A 19633-nucleotide genomic window follows, 5' to 3' on the forward strand; every position below is an offset into this window, starting at 1 on the left:
ACAAATCAGTCTAATTTGAGAGGGACAATTATATTATCACCATTGAATTCTGATTTTCATACCTAGGACATTATCGCATGATGCGACCTCCAGTCCTTCGGTCCAGGAATCGCCATTTTATCTCATCATCCCAGGCATCTCGAAATCCATAATTCCATGAACACCGCACAATCGCTATGAGGACTCACCTCATTCCAACCGATCCCTGATATGTACCGCAAGCACCTTGCAATTCCGAGCAGATCACAGTACGACTCTTACGGCCGCATCACTATAGTTGCATGTACCTCCCATATCTTCAGTTACGGGAGGAAGGGCAGCGTGTTGATCCTCAAGATGCTTGGTATCATTTTCTCCGGTCACGGCTTGTTCGCTATGTTCGCTGTCATTTCAGTAACATGATTTGCGGCAGGACGCATCGCTGATATTTCTCAGTTGACTTTCATTTCCTCCAGATGGCGGTCTTAGTTCACGCTAGTATTACCCTGTCGGAATCCCGCCTCATACGGAGGACCCGAGTCAACAGTTCTACGTGGCCCTCGAGTTGCCTCACTGCAAAAATCCTCCTTACTCCCGGACTATCAGCGGTATCTACCAAATTCCAGATGGAAGTGATGGCAGATCACTCCTGGGGCCACCGAAATCTTGTCAGTTTATATGGCCGTAGCATTGTACGCTTTTGCCTCAGTTGAGTTATCGCTTTAGTCAACTGTTTCTTCCTCAGTTTGGTCTTAATTTGGCTATGACATTTCACAGGAGGAAGCGCACGCCTATCAAACGCCTCGATTGTTCGTACGCACTCTGTAATATGTTTGTGAGGGTCCACCATCGGCGTACTACCGTGAATACCACGCTTATTCAGTGTACGCTATGCCATATTGATTTTCAACTTTGACCGCCTGATCCCACGAGATGGAGGGACCTCACTCGTCGTCATAGAAAAATCAAGATGCGCTGTCTTAGTTTCTACGGCAACTTGAATCGCTTTCAAAGGTCAGGAATCTGTCATCTGCACAAACGAACCTGACAGATGAAGGTTGATGCATAGTGCGGCCATTTACAAGAACTCGACATGGAAGTATCAGATCGTTAATCCATAACAACATACGATGGTGAAAACACGAGTACAGCAACGAATGAAATGACCACACCCATAACGGCTAATCCTACTATCGTCGATCCACCACCATGTGTTTCTACAACTGCCAATGTATTAGATCAAATGCCGACTGAAGACCAATAGAAAAATTCGTATGTTTAGGCTATGACCCAGGCACGAATAACCGATCACATTTAATGTCGGCAGAGAAGCATCAACGTGCTTGCATGAATCTGTTGTTCACATAAAATGACAGATGATCCTACGATGAGCGAAGATCGATGTGGTAACCGGGACACTCGCAGATGTAATTTTTTTTCCCATCGTCCTGTTCTTACTTGAACATAATTCATATCTTCTTCAGGTTCACACAGCCCTCCTGAGGTATGAACAGAGATACAATGAAGGTGTTGAGACCTCGAACTTCAGGAGCGTATCTAAGTTGATCGTCTAACATTGATATTAGCCCCGCGATAGATTCGTCTACCGAGCTATAAGGCGGGGAAACATACCAGAATTTCCTTAGACCTCTACCCCTTCCCCGTAACCTTCAATGTCTTCGCAACCTTCAACAGCTATTCCTTGCATTGGGAATACTTTTGGTGTTCTCTATGTCGGTGCTACCATAGCCGTCCTGTAGGCGACCTTCCTTACTCGCGAAAATTTCCTTTCATTCCCTCCATAGATTATTCGGTGTCAGTAATCTACAAATGGCCATATACTACAAGAGATATCCGAATGACTGGTCACTCTACCGGTATTCTGTATGTCAAATTCTTTTGGAGTGCGTATTATGCTGAAGCCTGTGAGACAGGTAGCGCTCCTTTGGTTTGTCCCCTTAAGTCTATCAGTCGGGGACAGCAGTTCATGTTCTTTCACAGGACCCTCGACATCCTTCACGTCGCGTTGACTACCCATGCACTGTATGTCTATCTGATCGATATGTTCGGTGACTTGGCCGGTGCGCTAGTGAACAGCGTCTGGTACGTATATTGACAAAAACATAATCAAGACTCATTGAATGCGGGCAATCTAACTGAAAGTCTTATGCAGGAGCTTCAAGGTGATTCCTTTGAAGTTTGGACCAAACACGTTCCTCTGACAGTATCCCTAAGGTGCAATTAGGTATGAATGTGAGTCATGTCCCATATTTCTTCTGCAATTTCAACAACAGTTCTCCCAGATAGGGATTATCATATATGTTCAAGGGTACGGATCATACCGTTCCTTTGAAGTGGCGAAAACTTACTGTTATTATTCTGAGATTATATGCAATCCGCTTATGGAAACGTCTGTGATTGTCAAGTCATGGCTATTCATATATTCCAAGCTTACCTCACTTGTAGTTGGGCGATATTTTCACAAATTTCTCCCATGGTTTGCGGTAAGCATACGTTTACACAATTGAGTACCATATTCCCAATTACTGTCGAACAGTTTTTGGCTGTAGTAGCTTCGCTGGGTAAAATATTTGCACTTCTTGTTTCGTGCAAGTGATCTGATTAGATATATTTCATCCAGGTGCTGGAATATGTATGCCATCATTCATTCAGTCCATCATTCAGATTGTTCTGAACTAACGCCAAAGTTTCTATCTATAGCCTGTAAGCGAGGGTTCCTGGCTGCTTATGCTATTTCAGACGATAATTCCTGACAGTAGTCTGGCACCAAATTTATCGACGATTTACCATATGAAGGTAATGTGATATCCGCCCTCTGGATCCATTTGGATACTGACCTGACCAATTACAGGCATCCGTTATTGCTTCCTCCACAGTGGTTGTGACGGATTTTGTGATAGCCTTCATGATGTGTTATTACTTGCACAAGAGCAGAGCGGTTATGGAACTGTCTAAGCGCGTTATGTTATGCATGAGGTCCTTCCAAACTTTCTGAATATCCTCTTAGTAGTGGCATGGCTTACCGCCTTCTCAATCTGATGTGACTCGTTATTATGTCCGGGTTAGCTACAAGGTAAAAAGACTTTGACGAGTGGATGCGTGAGATCTAACATAACTACCAATAGCGCATGCTTCCTGGTCGTGCTCATCTCGGTTAGCCGTTCTTGAAACCTGACCATTTTTCGGTACCTCACGTTCGATCGCAGTACATTGTATGGCCCAGGACTCTGATTTTCCTCGGCATCGCTTTTGTCCTACCAAAACGTCGGTATCACTCCTTACTCATTTGCAGTAGCTAATAAATTAGTTCAGTCTACATCAACTCCCTGCTCGCTATGTACATCGCTTTCTTGTGTATCTTACTGGAAATTTACGCTAGCTAGGTTCAATTACCGACCTGAACACCAACCAAAAAATACGAACACCAACCGTAGACGACATTCAATGCCTGCGACTCTCAAATTCGCATCGCACGTCTCCGGGGATGCTACGGAGGGGGTGGTATGTGTCGTCTGATTATTTCCTTGGGTACTTATGAAGCATTTCCCTCAGATCCTCAGCGGTCGGCCCTCTGAGACCCAGTGCATCTGTTCTGTCAATGATAACTCAAGTCATGGAAAGCGAGATCCTAGCTGTCAAGTCTAACAGTATTTTTCTATTTAATGAGTTTGCTTGGAACTTTATATTCCTCGAGTTTGCGATAGATATCAAATTTTCCACGGTTCCAACTTCCAAGTTTCAGCTCGTGTTGTCCAAAGAATACATTATCATAGAAATGGCAGTCACTTTAGTACGTAGAGGCAGATTTCAACCTCCAGTTGCATATACCTTCCAAATGGTGAATGAAATATGCATGATACCCAGGTAGCACGCGATGTTTCTAGATTACTCTCCAGAGAGACTGGGAACGCTCTATACCTCAGTTACTTGCGCATCTGTGAGAAGCGCATGATCAAGAACACTTTGGTCTTAGAGGGCTTACTCGAAAAGGATGCGAAATATGTCGGGAAAAGGATTCGGGATATGAAATTTTTCTTGGAGAAGCAAGGTTACCCAACATACATGGGACTCTAGGATTCTGTACACAGTGCACATCCACCTTCACAGATACAAAGCCTTGACCGAGATTGGTACTTTACGAATTCCACAGATTGCAACGTTTGTATAAGAGACGAACGAGGAGGAAAACAAGTCAACATCTGACGTGGAGATGGTAATCCATCCATTTTTCTTTCCATGTTCATGGTAAGATAGGCTGCGGCTTCGGTTGCTTGGCCATCTTGGCGACAGCTAGCAACATCCTGTTATGAGTCGTTCCGTCTCCCTAAGATACGTCAGATCTGATCCATAATATCACAAAGACACGAAAAACCTACAATCATCGAGGAGGGAAAACCAGGATCAAAAGGTACCACGATCTCGAGATATTCCATTTGCTTATCCGTCAGCCTTATGTCGAGAGCCTGGATGTTCGCCTTCAGGTGCTCAACCTTTCGGCCTCCGATGATCGGAAAGACGTATGGGGTCTTGTGCATGACATATGCGATAGCGACTAGCACAAAGAACAGTCAGAGAAATGCATAGAAGATAACGGCTAAACGCACCAGCAGTAAGATTTCCTTGAGCGCCAACCTCACTTGCAACGACCTCCAGTGCCTTCGAAACCTTCACTTCCAACTCACTCCTCTCCCAATCCGGACGAGATATCGTCCTCCCTTTCTCTCCTGTCTCCCTTCGCTTCTGCTCCTCCTCGTCGGTCCTGAATCTCCCAGCAGCAAGTACATCCCACGGAGCAAGTGCCATCCCAAATTCCCTGGCCATCGGGATGATGTCCCGTTCAAACGACCTCTCCATGACGTTCCACCGGCCTTGGTATACCACGAACGGTGTTTTCCCGTTGTCCAAGGCGTACTGATTCGCTTGAGCTACTACCCAAGCAGGCGCGTCTGATATCCCGAGGTATAAGACTTTGCGAAGCGAGACGAGATAGTGGAGATTATCCATCACTTCACGAACGGATGTATCCCAGTCCCACCAGTACAGATAAAGTATGTCGATATAGTCAGTGCGGAGTTTCTTGAGGCTTGCCTCGACGCTGAGGTATAAGGACTTGGAGCTGTTCCCGACATAATTGACTTTCTGCGCAATAGAATTGTCGCCGCGTTTGTAGTTAGCAGTATACTGCGTTGTGTGAGGATAGCGTTCACGATACGCAATGGAAGGGACGAACCTTGGTTGCTATGACAAGCTGATCCCGAATACCTCGCTGTTCAGCCCATTCCCCGATGAATGCTTCCGAGGACCCGTCTTGACTGAAAGAAGCATCACAAGGAGGAAAATATAATCCACGAGAAACGACATACTAGCCATTAGCTGTATCGATAAAATTGCCGCCCATATCAAAGTACGCGTCCAGGAGCTTAAAGCTTGACTCCTTGTTCATTGAACCCATCCCCAGTCTTTCCTATAGCACCCGTGAAATCAGGAACAGTGCCCCACAGCGTAAAACGTACCCATTTATCACCGACACTCATCGCACCTAGCGTGATGGGGGATACCCTCACGCCAGCTTGGGCGGAAAGTACGCGATAGACACCCAGCTTTGTCGGCGGGTCACTGGCAGGTGCGTGAAGAGACATATTTTGCGGGCCTCGCGAGGCGATGTTTGCTTCTTAAGGCAGCGATTCCTCGCCTTAGTCATTGACTTAACCAATCATCAGCCCTCCGTGTTCCCACCACATCCACCCATGACCAGGGCTTATTCATTCATCGCGTCGACCCAAATTTATGTGCACTTCTATTCGCTATTTATCCAGAATTTTATGAGATATTCTTCACAAGGCGTTGTTACTTACCTCGCGTGAGTCAAGTCACAGCATTCAGTGGAATCACCGAACTCATGCCAGTGCGGTCTGAACACTCTTGACGAGCCCACGGGAGTGAGATAAACTAGAGCAATACATCAGAATAGATCAGAAACGCCACCAAGGGAAAACGTACGCCATTAAATGAGCACGCAATCGAAGCATAATGGTTTCGTCGACAACAATCCGACAATTCTCACGATGACCTCACTTCTGCCGAGAGCCGAACGTAACGGCGCGTGATTAACCACAGAGCTAAACCCCGTTCGACGAAACATAGACTGCCTTCAAAGCATATTCAAAGCACAGATGGTCAGGGGGAAAGGGGAAAAGAAATTGTTGCCATATGCGTATACAGGTCACTGCAGACAACAGACATCTATAGCGTTGCAAAGGGGGCATGAGCATCCGCGGATGGAGAAGAATACCGATACAACTTGCCTATGAAGACATAAACACTGTTTGAGGGCGAAAGATTATATCTTCGCGGTTTAGCATAGTTGATAGATATTACGATTATCCTTGGACAACCGTCATGGCTCAAGGCTCATTTAAGCACTCAAACAACAAAAGAAGAATTCATTTGAGTGTTCCATCGAGTGCGTAAGAGAGATTCATTCCTGTGAAAATTTAGCCGAGAATTGTGGAACCAAAGGCGACGTACCCATCCAGAAAAGCACTGATCCCAGTGTTAGCAAGTCATGAGGAAGTCAGGAAATTGAGGATATCGCCGAAAGTTAAAGAGGGAACTGGATAGCGATACGAACCGTGACAGTGGTTGCGATTTGGTTCGGCCCGACTTAAAATTCATCTATGTGCATGTGACTCCCGGCAGTCGGTCCGGACCTGGGCACGGAATAACTCGCGTCCATCATGATCTGATCTCTAGCTACAATTTTTCTCACCCGCGGTGCTGCCTTCTGCTCAACATATTTTATGCATTTAAATCGAAATCTCATGCTTCTTCCCCAAACCTATCCTCACATGGAGCATTCAGTTTTCCCACCATATCCGGTTGCGGATAAGCGCGAAACAAGTTATATTGTTCTGATAATGAGAACTGCTGCTTCCCCCAAGGGCCCTATTTCGTACTACTTCGCGTATCAAACATGGACTATCCTGCTTCCACGATAAATATCATTTCCTAACGTCACTATGTACAGCCTTCGAAACATAGTATGAGGATTAAAGACATTATAGGTACGTGAGTCAGGCTGTTCGTCTCGAGAGTTAAATGACGATTTCTTCCAGAGCGTTTGGCTTCTTTGCTCCACTTCCACAGGGTATTATACTCTATCTCACTCCCGCCACTGCCAGCACCGCGTTGGCACTTCAGTTAGAGTGATCAAGTAGCTCCGGCCCCCAAGAAAGCATCATGCTACAACGGTCGGAGTACCATGCATGGGAACAAAATGATTGTGGCCATGTGTGTTCAAAGATGCTCCACAAGGTATAAACATCAAGTCCATAAAACCTGTACGAAGTCAACTGACTTTCCTTCTCCAGAGAAAATGCTCAGAAGAAATCTCCTCACTCTGATACTCTATTCTCTTGTGCCCTTCGTCGCCTCGCAAAGCTCCAACATACCAAGTAACCTTCCTGAAACGACGGGGGAGGTCAATATCAGCGGCAGTAGCCTCATAAATGCACCTAAAGACGCCGTGTGGGATGCCGTTCTAGATTTCTCAGCCTATCCGGACTGGAATCCCTTCGTTCGGCGAGTCTGTTAACAACACAATCATCACACGTTGTTGAATTGTACACAGTTCCCAGCTTGTTGCTAACGAATTCGCCATCCCACTCAAAAACCAAACTGCCTTTGTAGGCGCTAAACTCATCATAACGAGCCAAATTCCCCCCCTCCCACAGCCTGTCGACGCCTCCACCGCACCGAATTTACTAACGCAACATATCACGATCGAAGAGATCACGGTGATTGATATCGAGAACTATCGTGTGGCGTGGGTTCTGGTTTCTCCCGACTGGATTTTGAAGACGATTCGCCGGAGTGCTGTGAGCACGGTGATCGACAGTGATGGAGTGGAGAAGTCGTATTACGAGTCGAGAGAGACATTCAATGGCCCTCTGGCAACCGCAGTGAACGACTTGGTTGGAGATGATTTAGCGAAATCCTTTCAGGCACAGGCGGATGCATTGAAAGTGTGGATGGAAGCCTAACTACCATGCGCCGATTTTATGTATGTCGTCTTCCAGTGCCGGATATTATTTTAGACTGGGCATTGAGTATTTCAACAGTTATTCACATCATCCGAAGAACCCGTTCTAACATAGTACAATCCACCGTGCACCCTCCTTTTATCCGCATTTCTTCAAGTCGACCCCAATGACAAAATTTTGAGATATACACTCAGGTTTCGGTTATCTTTCGTAATTTCAATTGTTGAAGCATCCGCCGCTGATTTCAATGCAAACTCCATTATCTCCGAATTTGTACAACATACGTCACTTTGGAATTCCAAAAACGATGAAGATCACAGGTCCAACGGACCGAGAAGCTAACCTGGCGTTCTCCAGTTCGAAGGGTGGTGTGCTGTATCATGCGATCAAAGATGGATGTCACGTTCTTGATAGTATCATGTGCAGAAAGGACGGACATGAAGTGCAGCTGATACATTGAATAGAAAAGATGAATAGAGTTAACTTCATTTCCGGGACGATAAGCAAAGAGAAGTATAAATGCCACATTGACTAATGCGTAGATAGATCTGGGTCTGTACACGCAATTCGGGCAGGTATCTTTAGACCAATCAAGAGCTTGACACAGGAATTACAACAGTGGCGACATTGCTACCTTCACCTTCAGTGGGTGGCGGCGGAGGGGCTACGAATGACGCAACAGAGGCCCTTAGCATACTATTAATGCCAAGAGTGCGGTTAACAGTAATATCGGGATAAGCTCTAACGACTTACTTGGCCGCAGCATCACTATCCACCGGCGGTGAGTCTCCAGTCCCGATAATAGTCTTGTGTCCAAAACTCGGTACTCCTTCGTCTGTGACAACGTAGAGGTAAGCCGGTCCGGGTGGATATAGTCTGGCTGTGGGCGGTCCCGTGACGGTTAGAACCTTACCGTCATCCGAGAGGGAAGAGTCAAGCTTGAGTAGACGTTGATCCATATGCACCCCGTGTGTGGCAAAACCCAGATCCATCAAAGACACTTCGCATCCATATAAGGTTAGAGAAGAGGAAGAAGGGATGGGAACCTGAAAGCGCACCGGAGACATTCGTTGCGGATGAGGGTAAATTAACGTTGAGAGTGAATTCTTCGCCGTAGTTCACTGTAGCAGGCAGCCCGGTATAGGTTGGACGAGGTCTGGCCATATAAGGAGGTGAATAGAACTCCATCCTATTACAAGAAGAATAATTAGCAATCGAACACATTAAATCGATACAGCATAGATACCTGTATTCGGTAGGATACTTAGTAGTCGTTACATCGACGTTTGGGTTGGAACCCGCTGGCAAAATGCATACACGTATGAGATCATGTAGAGACCGGAGGCCCAAATATTTTTTACCAAGCATGATCGTGCCATTGGGTGTCAAAGACACAGTCGAGTGATATACCCTAGCGATATTCGTGGCGGGAATTCCCGCGGATGAAAACCGACTACCTGCTGGAGCAGACGGATCATAGACAACCGGAGTAAATGCGGGGTTATCGGCATTGCTTTGACCAACAGGATCGGCGACCTGTGAATTCTTTGTTAGCGAAGGCAGGGGATTCTAAAGATGCTCATGCATACATTCCCATACCCTGCGACACCAGTTTGTGCCCCATTCACAATGACGATTCTCCCATCTGGTAACAAAACCATTTCTGGCATAACCCTAGCCTGTGGCATACTCTCCACCTGCCATCCAGCGGCTATACCAGCTGCGTTTAGGACTAGTCGGGAACACTGGGCGGACGTGGGAGTCTGCGAAGAAACGGTCGATGGCAACACGCTATCAGAAACTGTTGATCCTCCACATATCATCACTTCTGGGGTATAATTGTTTTCAGGAGTGAGAGGAAGAAGTGTGGCACCTGCCGAGAACGGCGAACTTCGGTGAAAGATGTGAAGAGGACAGAAAGAATGAAGGTATGCACTTACGAGATGCGAACGCCGTTGGGGATACCTGGAAGAGCGGTTTCAGTGTTGGCTTGCCAGTTAAAGATCATCGCGTTCTGGTTCGCGGCAACGAAAATAGTGCCATCCGGAAGGTAAGTCATGAAGGGGAAGTGGTTGCTGTTAAGAGTATCAAGAAGGAATTGGCTAGGAATCTGAACTCCATTGTGCCCTACGAGAAACGAGGTCAACGAAGAGATGTCGATTCGTTGATAGAAGGCTTACCGTTGATGTTCTTTGGTGGGAAGAACTCGTAGGTAGGATTGTTTATGGAGTCTGAGTTGATGTATCTACGTTGACCAGTAAAAATGAAGTGAGGCATATATGCGAAATTAATCACCCTGGGCCGACAGAACCCCTGCAAGGTGGTGAAATTCAGCGCTATTAACAATGAATAAACTCAGGGTCTTACCCGTATATAATGATAGAACCATCCTCAATACGTACCTGTCGATATCATACATGATCGCTTAGCAACGAGGAAGCGCTACAACTCACGGATGACGCGTACCACCTGTTTGATGTCAAGTGAATGTGGTCGGGGTCTTCGAAAACATCACAGGTTTTATCATTGCAGGGTGTGAACATCCGGATGGCTTGCAAGCCGTCAGCGCCTAAGTAGAGCTTCGTGGGCATCTTGTTAAACTAGTGATATGTCCATAGGTGCTGACCAGTAATGACGACGGGATTTCCACCAGAGCCGACCATGGTGCCGTTTCCGAGGAAACTACCAGTTGCACACCAAGTATTACTCAGAGGGTTCAAGGCGCGTACAGTGAGAGCATTGAGATCAACTTCAGCGGCCCATGCGATATGTCCGTTAATGTTGAGAGGGTTGTGTTCCCTTTGAGTATTGCGTTTTGAGTTTCTGCTAGACGCCGTTAAGAATAGCACTGACGTACACTTTGTCATAAATAATTGCGGTGGTTTCTGATACGATTGCAAGTTGCATCCCACTAACGCCAGTGGTTCTATAAGATGCATTAGTCATAACTCATTAATTGGATGGAGGGAACCCACTTACCCTTGTTGGAGTAAAGACCAGTTTCCCTCAGCAAAAGCGCGTCGCTCAAGGAAATCATGACCAAGTGCGGCAAAGCTCCAAGGTAGAACGGCTAGGAGAACAGAATACAGGTACCACCCGCGGGCCATCTTTTACAGAGACAACGATGCAAAAAGAGCAAAGTCAGGAGATGTAATGGGCTGATCTCCTTCCACGAATATTCATGGTTTTTAAAGAACCGCCAAGCACAAGTCATACGCCAAGACATGGCAATTAACGGGGTACGAAGACCATCGTGGGCTGAGAGAAACATAAAACCAAAGTTTCCCTCACCACGAGTGGCTAGTAGTAAGGTGACTGCTAAGTATCAGCGAATAGGCTGCGCCGATCTGCCATATTTTTTGTTGGATAACACACGCACCGTGTGGTCAGGTACGTTGCAGGCACGTTTGCCTAGCGAGTTAGGAAAGTGCAATCCATGTTTGCTCACGTCTGGGACCTGTATGGTTCCGAGTCCTGTGTATACAGGATTCGTTCTATGCTAACCTGAGAACCTCGGTGGCAGTGCATGATGGTGATAGTCCGACAATTCGCCGTGCCGTGCATGCCGTGTTCCCTGCTTAGTAATACCTTTTTCTCTCCTTTGACCCACCCGGTCCGTTCTTCGCTTTCTGCTCGACGGTGAACATGATTCACATCGCCGCCGTTTCGGTACGTATTTGAGATTTGTATGTTGTTGATGAACTTAACATTTGTTTTAGTTGTTGTATCTCTGATCACTAGGGAAGTGCTCGCCCAAACGGTCTCACACCTCTCTTTGCACACTTCATAGCCATTTCTTGTTCCTCGACCTTGACTCAACAACCGCAGACGCAGTCTGAGAAGATGCCATTCTCGCCCACTTTCCTTGCACAGACCGTCGCTGAGACTCTGCATTACTGGTGCTAGCAACTGGATCAACATCACTCCTGGTACTCAACAACGCCCTACGGAAGCGTTAGCGGGTGACGCGTGACGGCTGAGATGGGCCAGTTGGTGATGAATGGGTTATGCTGACTGGACTCTTTGGTGGGAGGACTGGCCACGCGAGGCTAGAATGAGAATTGGGTATGTGACCCCCTCATTCTGTTCAGTCTGCCGACCAACTTTAATCACAGATATTGTCTTTGAGTCTGTTACTTGGGTATGGCCTCCGTCGCATAGTGAGTCACGTTTGGCAGGAATCCCGGGTGATAGAGATGGCCCATACTGTACATTGTCATCTTCGTCTATGTGCAATTCTTCATGCCAGAATCTCCATCGTACGCTGCTTGAGGATCCTCGTCGTTCTGTTTGTCGTTGCTAAGGCCATTCATCTTCGCACCATCGCCTTCAATGTATTCATTTTTATGTCCTTGGACATCCTCACCTTCGTTGTCCAGGCGTGCTGTTCTCAAGATCGATAGTCTTTTGTTGTGTACGATTAGACCATTATCCAATTGATTTGGATTTTCAAACATACTGCCATGACATCTGTGAACTGTGAGCCTCTGAGACGAGCAGGGGGTTCCCGCTCATTCTTTTTTTGTTTATGCTCCTGAGTCCTCTTCACCTTGCGGCGATTATCGTGATCTTCTTCAGTGGTATTTTTCACTCTTTGTTGTCCGCCAAATGTGCTTGTACTGATTGAGATTGACAGAAGGATGATGTCGAATCATATGCTCCTTTAACCTTGTGCTGTCCACGCAGGGCAGCCCACCCCATCTTCAGGACTCGGATCTGCCACGCCTTGCGATGGCCCACCGCTTCATAATCGGGTGGTTCCGTTCTGGGTCGCTGGCCACAGATACCCATGGGCGATATCTCATGCATGGATGGAAGAAAAAGAGCGCAAGGATGTGTGGACACATATCAATGGGTATGAATGGCCCGTGCCTATACCGATAGATGCCGACCTTGATCTGATTCGGATTGAGATGTTAAACCTGGGAGCGGAGTATGTATGGTTGGATGTTCTGTGTTTGAGGCAGGAAGGTGGGTGGAATGAAGAACTACGTGAAGAGGAGTGGAAGGTGGACATTCCGACAATCGGATGGGTGTATCGAAGGGTTAGGTGTGATGTACTACTTGAGCGGCCTCGGTCGGCCTTTCAGGTTCACACAAGGTGACCGGAATTGGTTCAAACGGGCGTGGACGCTACAGGAAATTAACAACTGTCCGATTATTGGCGGGGAAAGTGGTAATGACGGGACCATGGAAGGAACCATGCGAAAAAGGCTCCATGAACAACTGGAATCGCTGTATCACGGTGACCCCGTGTTTGGCACCCTATCACAGATGCAGAACCGAGTATCCACGAATCCTCTGGATAAAGTCGCAGGACTGGCATATCTTTTCAACTCCTTGTTTATCCCTATATACGATGCATCGCAGTCAGAAGAGGATGCCTGGGATGCCCTTGTCAATGTGTTGCCGGGCTACACTCAGAGCGTTTTTTTCTTCTACTTTCCGAGTCCTGTGTATACAGGTCTCGGTCTTATGCTGTCCTGAGGGTTTGGGTGGCGGTGCAATTTCATTCAGTCCGATATTTCTCCGTGTGCAGGTCATTTGCATTACGCGTACTTTCTCTCTTTCTCTCGATTCTTCTCCCTTCTTCTCTCACCTTCTTAGTCTCATTTCCATCCATATTTGTCTATTACTACATGTCATCCTGACAACGGCTTGGAAGTCGGTAGCAAACTGTCGATATCGAGCTTCTTCAGGGTATCGGAAAAGATTAGGATCTGATACATAGACCACACAGGCAATCGGAAACTCGGATCTACGTCAGGAAAGCGGGTCTGCGTGAAGGCAGAGATAGTCTGGCATATGCATGGATAAGAAAAGCTTCGAGAAACACAGACAAGTGCATGTACCTGCAACTATATCGTCACCTCGCATGTCAATATACCGCACTAGTTACAGAGAGAGCGATGATATGGCGGAAGCTCCCTGCATAATATCAGCCATGTTAAAATGAATTCAGGAAAACGTGCATACCAGTTCGGAATTGGCTACATGAAGCCTGGGCGTGAAAAACTGCGCAGTGGGCGTGTGAACACTGAACGTTGAACCCCCAAGCACCAGCAGTGAAAGTCTTGATATTATTTAATGCTGAGATGATACCATGGCATCGCTTCTGCATACGCAGGAAAACCGAGGCTGGTGAGTGTACACAATACAATCAATTCTTATTAGATAATAGATACCGAGGCATGGGATAGCAAAAGCAGGGGTTGATACGAGAGTTAGGAATAATCGGTTGCCGCCGTAGCCTTGAGCGAATTGTAGGTTCTTGTTGTCATCGTGGTCCGCCATCAAAAGGACGCGACCCGAATATCAAATTTGGATCTATTTTTGGACAGCGGCAACTATGAGTCGGCGGGAGTCGAGACCCCAATTTTGTTGTTGGTGCTTGTTGATTCTAGTAGCCGTTGTCACGTCTTTCCCTCACGATGACCCTCGTATCCAACTTGCATCTTGCTCAGCCGCTTCATGTTCCTGTAGCTGTTTGCCTCGTCTGATTCCAATAATGTCGTCTTCCAACTTTCAAGGTTATTTCTGAGAGCACTCGAAACAGCTACTCGCTTCGGTTGTTGGCATGAATGCCTACGCGTCACTAAGGATCCCGGTAGTATTCTGGGCATTTTATCTTGGGTAGCTCGGTTGTCTGGTGCATTGAACCCTTCTGCAATCTCCATGAACAGGCAAATTCAATACTGGCTGCATCGACATTGGTAACCATCGTCACCCTGATCCTCGTTCAGAAATTCTCCGAGACTGTGTCTCAGGATGTCAAGGAGCCTATCGTTCCTTCTCCAGGATGCGGGATGCAAGTAGTATGCCAAGTGGATGTGCTCGGACTGCTTGTTCCACGTTCTCTTCACTCTATCCTCTACAAGGTTATCTGACATCCATCACCGCTACTGCTACGTCGTACCTTTGAACAGTCGTTCGATCAGGTCAACCAGGTCCGGGTTCTGAAAACGCGAGAAATCTCGACATCAGAAGGGACGCAGCTACGCGCTATAGGTCGACTTCAAGAACCATGTCACTACCAGCCTCAGGAACCGCTTGAAGATCGGAATTTGTATGTGGCGTCTACGGACGATTGATGAGGCGCGTATCCTCCCGTTCACTATTGGCTGTCGACTAAAGCCTAGTTTCAAACATTGGCATGGCTGAAACTGGACCTGCTGATAGTACCAGGATCAGGGTTTCTGCTTGCGGGTGGGAACTGCGTGTATTCAAAGCTAGCTGCACCCCCAGGTGTTCCGTGCCTCCTGATTTCCGAACGTCTTTCTGTTTTTCAAGATGTGAATAGCTATCCGTCATGTAGTTATCGACTCAATTGATCGTGTCTCTATCTTTTCATCCATTTGATGAGACTGATGAAGATTATTGTCTTGACAATGCACGTTTAACTCACATCCATCCATTCACCGAGCAGGCTTCAATCTCTGCGTGTCGTTCTCACCCTACGGTTCGGTATATTCCTGTGTCTGGCGCGAGATAGCTGGCTTAGGATGTTTTTCCGTTAGATAGACCGTTTGCTTTCACCAGATTCTCTTTTGAGTGGACCCACGTCCAACTACGTTTCGAGTTGTGCACCTTGAAGGGACGTGCACACAAGCCTTGCGGATGATTCAAGGTCGGCTCTACGAGCATTAGCCCTTCATCCTTACATGGCTGAACGAGAACGTAAATTTAATGGTTCAAACGATGAAACTGCTTCTTGATGCCGAACGTTGGGTATCGAGATCCAAGCTACAACGAAACGTATGACAGCAGTATCGCACTCCTCATTACCTGACCTTTTCTTTTTTCCCAGCTGCTTACCATAGACACGATGAATTTGAGAACCCGCATCGAGCCGTCCAACTTGACAGCATGCAACCTTGGTACGGCCTGTTGGGAACCATCGCAAGCTGTGATACTAGGTATGGTAGGTGTGTCGTGCTTTATTATTGCTCGCCTTGTCCCACACACTGATGCTTCTAGGAACATGTCAGTCATTGTTCAAAGAACGAGGGATCTATTTTCCTCTCGCGTCTTTTTACCAGCTCCAGCGGTGCCAGTTCTATCCTACCGCTAACGAGGAGGACAACGAGAAACAATCATTGTTGTGGCGATATGGGAAGGGGTATACTACGGATTTATTTTCGTCTTGAGTCCATACAGGAAGCTGTGAGATCTTACTTCTCTTACAGAAACAATGGAGGCGCAGACGTGAACCTGTGGCTTCTCTGTTGATACATTTCAATTAACCAGTGATCATGATGTCCCTTGATGATGGTCACAAAACAAGGGCGGTGATATCGGACGACACGCGTAGAAGAAGATAGAAGGTGTGTGCCGAACATCTGGATAATTAGTACACGTCATCCCGAGTTTTAGTTGCACTTTGCTTGCGGCAGCTTTTGAACCTGGGGGTGTCAGAAGACACCTTACGGCGTGAGGGTAGACGACAAGCATCCTTACCCATAACCTTTACCTCCCTTTTGCTATTGAAGCACGATGAGTAGGAGGTTGAAGATTGTACCGGACCAAATTTGGAGCGGCTGTGTCATCTTTTTGATCACCAACACCATCCACATACCCAAAGTATTACGCACCCACAAAGACACCCGGATCTTGGTCTTCTTTGATGATCCAAGTACACCATCTCTTGCTGATTCAGTTTACGTCAAGAGTCACTGTTGTCGATGTATGTTGTCGCCGTCTTTGCTGCGTCCGACCGACTTCATAGCCGATCCGATGACTAGGTCACAAATCGACCATGATGGTGTTGCTCGCTTTAGTCTGGTTTTATCCGACATCTTGGTTTCATTTTACCGGTGATGGAAACAGGAAAACAAGGAAACGGGTCTCAATAGCTGGTATTTTATTCGGACTTGTAATGAAGTTGGCTATCCTAATATGCGCCGCACTCGACAGTCACAAACCTACTGATGTGGAACGATGACCAGCCTTTTCCTCTGACTCTAAGTGTGTGCTCGACGTCCTTTCGGAATACGAATACATTCACAGATGGTCACAGACGCTGTATGTATTTATCCATCTGAGATGGGATGGAATCGGCATCTGTAACGTTCGCGGGTTACATGAAACTAGCGCCTTGCATTCAATATCCGTACATGACCACTTGGGGATATGTTTGGGCGTCTACCTTTCGGCAGCGCAACTTATAGCAACAATGGTCTAAGCGTCAACACTTGTTTACCTTGCTTGTTTCTCTACGAGGTCAGCAAGACTTAATCTTGTTGACACAACCGCATCTTGTTACCTCCAACTATGCATGGATCTCACTTGTGTATGTCTCGTTTTGTTATACTTTCAATGTTTCATTATCCTCATTCAGTCATGCCTAACTAGAGTCCGGATTTCCTATACGAATGTGGGACAAGGTCAGCCACTGTGCTCGGGACGACGGGGATCCACAGGTAGGCACGTAATGCCATGTACAGCAGGACAGGATTAATGTGTTATAGGATTACGAAACCCTCCCCGAGGTCACTCTATCTGCCTACGACGAGACCGGCCAAGCAGAAAACGTTCCCGTGCTGAAGCAACGAGCCTACACTGGTAGGATATTACCATCCTCGGTCGCCAACATTCCCTGCGTCGACCTGGGTGTTGATGGGATACTCGAGAAGCTCAACGTCCCAGTCTGCACCTTAGAAAGCTACCTATACCAGGCGTGCAAAGACTTCGTTACCGAAAATCGCGACCTTGGCACTGCCTACGCTCGTTTGCGCCCCCATCTGTACAATATCATTACCCACGGACATGCAAGCGATGCGGAGAAAGCACGGAAGGACGACGAGGATATGCGACGGAATATGCTTGTCCAGAAAAAGATCTTGGATGGGGATATACCCCCTCGGCGCGTCTGGGATCTGGTTGCTAACCGGGTCGTGCCATGGTGGGTTGCCCGCAAATTCCCGTGGGCGATATCGCACGCATGGGTGGAGGATAAGGATATCAAGAGCGAGATGACACCCATAAACGGATATGAATGGCCGGTGCCAATCCCGAAAGACACCGATCTGAATCTCATCAGAATGGAGATGCTGAGCCTCGGCGCGGAGTATGTCTGGTTGGACGTTCTGTGTTTGAGGCAGAAGGGTCGGGGTGAGGACCCACGCGGTACCGCAAGCAAGGAGGAATGGGGAAGAAGGGAGGTTCTGCGCCAGGAGGAGTGGAAAGTTGACTTGCCAACGATCGGATGGATATATCATAGGGTCAACCTGGTGGTTTATTATTTCAGCGGGTTGGGTCTGCCGCTAAGTTTCAAGCCTGGCGATTTCGAGAACGAACGGTGTTGGTTTAATCGAGGGTGGACACTCCAGGAGACTAGAGATAATCTGCTCATTGCAGGGGATACCCGTGACGATGGAACGCTCATGCCAATGGAAAAGGCCAAACAAAAGAGGCACAAGCTCCGTAATCAGGTTAAACGACTATGGAGACCACAGAAGATTGCCGATGACACGCCCGTCGCCACAGAACCCTGCTACGATGACAGGTTCATGGCGGTGGACATCCGGGACCTGTTCGAGAAAAAACTGGCATCTTTGCGGCAAATGCACAGAGAAGAATCGATATTTAGCCTCCTGTCGCAAATGCAAAAACGAAAATCAACCTATCCTGTCGATGAAGTCGCAGGGTTGGTATACTTCTTCTATTCGCAGTATATCCCAATATACGATGCGGACCAGTCCCAGGAGGACGCCTGGACAGAACTCGTTAGCGTGACGCAGGATTGGTTTTGGGCAGATTTGTTATTCTTGTACCCTGGACCTGGGATCGGAAACAAATACTGGCATCCGTCGTGGGGGCAGGTGATGACGGAGATCCTTCCCAAGTCGTCGCTCAATAAAGGTCTATCGGACGAAGGAAGATGGAGACAAGTACTATGGCCTCCGTATCGACTCATGCTATGTGCGGGGATTGGGCGCCAAATCATCTCCGGGGATGGTCCGACGCGGGAAGTTGGAGGTCAATTCTCACCTCGTGAAAAAGCGTACCTTCGACGCTGTCGCCTACCATGGATACCCGATACCCGATGGGAAGTATACACTCATAGGCACCGCCAAACATAGCTCTACGATGGAAGGCGTTATCTGGGTCGTTGGGAAGATAGATAGGCTTAGGAAGAAGTTCAGGAAGGTGTCGGTGTTGAGGATGGCGGACAAACAGGAAGAAGAGAAGCTTTGGAAAATTGACGCTCACAGGTACACTGAAACACTTCTTATTTAACATATTTATGTAGTTGGGCTTGACGACAGCGGCCGGACAAGATCGAGTACAGCGCTGGGACGCTTTTTGTAATTACTAAATGCCGGGACAGTCCTTTTTATATTCCTCACTCACTTTTCTACTTCTAGTATCCTATTATTACAATTGTTCTAGTTACCCGCAGACCCTTTCCTATTAATCTAGATCTGCGACTGTTATATTATGCTCCTGCGTATTCAAAGGCAGTAAATTTCTGGGAACAGAAGGAAGACCCGCAGAAGCGTAACATAGCTGAAGATAGCCTCTTTGATTTCCCTCCAATAGCTAATAATACAAATCTGGAATCTGGGGCAAGTGGTATGGCACCGACGTGT

At 47.2% G+C, this 19633-nt stretch overlaps 6 protein-coding genes across 6 annotated transcripts; 4 read left to right on the forward strand and 2 right to left on the reverse strand.

The window, feature by feature from the left end:
• Nucleotides 1-1511: 1511 nt before the first annotated feature.
• On the forward strand, nt 1512-3365 carry EV420DRAFT_1548962 (uncharacterized protein). Its single transcript, XM_060473407.1, has 17 exons — nt 1512-1735; nt 1785-1863; nt 1914-1927; nt 1981-2082; nt 2153-2162; nt 2215-2232; nt 2283-2308; nt 2364-2389; nt 2446-2483; nt 2537-2561; nt 2621-2632; nt 2688-2703; nt 2757-2796; nt 2852-3073; nt 3126-3153; nt 3207-3264; nt 3313-3365. Exons 1-14 carry the CDS (start codon nt 1653-1655, stop codon nt 2993-2995), a joined length of 633 nt encoding a protein of 210 aa, XP_060329853.1. The 5' UTR covers nt 1512-1652; the 3' UTR covers nt 2996-3073; nt 3126-3153; nt 3207-3264; nt 3313-3365.
• Nucleotides 3366-4240: 875 nt separating this feature from the next.
• EV420DRAFT_1643872 (Aldo/keto reductase) lies at nt 4241-5639 on the reverse strand (the record flags this gene model as incomplete). The annotated part of the gene is made up of 6 exons (XM_060477565.1): nt 4241-4324; nt 4377-4552; nt 4605-5181; nt 5231-5312; nt 5364-5464; nt 5514-5639. 6 exons carry the CDS (start codon nt 5637-5639, stop codon nt 4241-4243), a joined length of 1146 nt encoding a protein of 381 aa, XP_060329854.1.
• A 1545-nt stretch (nt 5640-7184) lies between these two features.
• On the forward strand, nt 7185-8189 carry EV420DRAFT_502290 (uncharacterized protein). Its single transcript, XM_060482394.1, has 4 exons — nt 7185-7314; nt 7371-7581; nt 7631-8062; nt 8110-8189. Exons 2-3 carry the CDS (start codon nt 7376-7378, stop codon nt 8040-8042), a joined length of 618 nt encoding a protein of 205 aa, XP_060329855.1. The 5' UTR covers nt 7185-7314; nt 7371-7375; the 3' UTR covers nt 8043-8062; nt 8110-8189.
• Nucleotides 8190-8287: 98 nt separating this feature from the next.
• EV420DRAFT_1309782 (glyoxal oxidase N-terminus-domain-containing protein) lies at nt 8288-11558 on the reverse strand. The gene is made up of 14 exons (XM_060468554.1): nt 11022-11558; nt 10900-10968; nt 10679-10841; nt 10496-10633; nt 10410-10444; nt 10338-10355; nt 10223-10287; nt 9983-10169; nt 9632-9932; nt 9404-9578; nt 9289-9343; nt 9101-9231; nt 8796-9042; nt 8288-8738 (listed from the first exon to the last, which is right to left on the reverse strand). Exons 1-14 carry the CDS (start codon nt 11147-11149, stop codon nt 8633-8635), a joined length of 1818 nt encoding a protein of 605 aa, XP_060329856.1. The 5' UTR covers nt 11150-11558; the 3' UTR covers nt 8288-8632.
• A 947-nt stretch (nt 11559-12505) lies between these two features.
• On the forward strand, nt 12506-13529 carry EV420DRAFT_1748683 (uncharacterized protein; the record flags this gene model as incomplete). Its single annotated transcript, XM_060480256.1, has 3 exons — nt 12506-12521; nt 12729-13092; nt 13133-13529. The coding sequence occupies 3 exons, from the start codon at nt 12506-12508 to the stop codon at nt 13527-13529; spliced, it is 777 nt and encodes a 258-aa protein (XP_060329857.1).
• Nucleotides 13530-17167: 3638 nt separating this feature from the next.
• EV420DRAFT_502406 (uncharacterized protein) lies at nt 17168-19480 on the forward strand. The gene is made up of 3 exons (XM_060482396.1): nt 17168-17331; nt 17394-17461; nt 17510-19480. The coding sequence occupies exons 2-3, from the start codon at nt 17414-17416 to the stop codon at nt 19121-19123; spliced, it is 1662 nt and encodes a 553-aa protein (XP_060329858.1). The 5' UTR covers nt 17168-17331; nt 17394-17413; the 3' UTR covers nt 19124-19480.
• Nucleotides 19481-19633: the final 153 nt, after the last annotated feature.

This window comes from Desarmillaria tabescens, assembly GCF_030435595.1.
Source record: "Desarmillaria tabescens strain CCBAS 213 chromosome Unknown EV420scaffold_21, whole genome shotgun sequence".
In the NCBI taxonomy this organism is placed as follows: domain Eukaryota; kingdom Fungi; phylum Basidiomycota; class Agaricomycetes; order Agaricales; family Physalacriaceae; genus Desarmillaria; species Desarmillaria tabescens.

Excerpts from the sequence above, each read along its gene's own strand:
- EV420DRAFT_1548962 (XM_060473407.1), top strand. The coding sequence starts at position 1,653 with ATGTCTTCGCAACCTTCAACAGCTATTCCTTGCATTGGGAATACTTTT. Across the intron at positions 1,736-1,784 it reads GGTGCTACCATAGCCGTCCT|ATTATTCGGTGTCAGTAATC; the intron begins GTAGGCGACCTT and ends TTCCCTCCATAG. Across the intron at positions 2,484-2,536 it reads AATTTCTCCCATGGTTTGCG|TTTTTGGCTGTAGTAGCTTC; the intron begins GTAAGCATACGT and ends ACTGTCGAACAG.
- EV420DRAFT_502290 (XM_060482394.1), top strand. The coding sequence starts at position 7,376 with ATGCTCAGAAGAAATCTCCTCACTCTGATACTCTATTCTCTTGTGCCC. Across the intron at positions 7,582-7,630 it reads GACTGGAATCCCTTCGTTCG|TTCCCAGCTTGTTGCTAACG; the intron begins GCGAGTCTGTTA and ends AATTGTACACAG.
- EV420DRAFT_1309782 (XM_060468554.1), bottom strand. The coding sequence starts at position 11,149 with ATGGCCCGCGGGTGGTACCTGTATTCTGTTCTCCTAGCCGTTCTACCT. Across the intron at positions 10,969-11,021 it reads TGGTCTTTACTCCAACAAGG|AACCACTGGCGTTAGTGGGA; the intron begins GTAAGTGGGTTC and ends TGCATCTTATAG. Across the intron at positions 10,170-10,222 it reads CCCACCAAAGAACATCAACG|GGCACAATGGAGTTCAGATT; the intron begins GTAAGCCTTCTA and ends CGTTTCTCGTAG.
- EV420DRAFT_502406 (XM_060482396.1), top strand. The coding sequence starts at position 17,414 with ATGTGGGACAAGGTCAGCCACTGTGCTCGGGACGACGGGGATCCACAG. Across the intron at positions 17,462-17,509 it reads GGGACGACGGGGATCCACAG|GATTACGAAACCCTCCCCGA; the intron begins GTAGGCACGTAA and ends AATGTGTTATAG.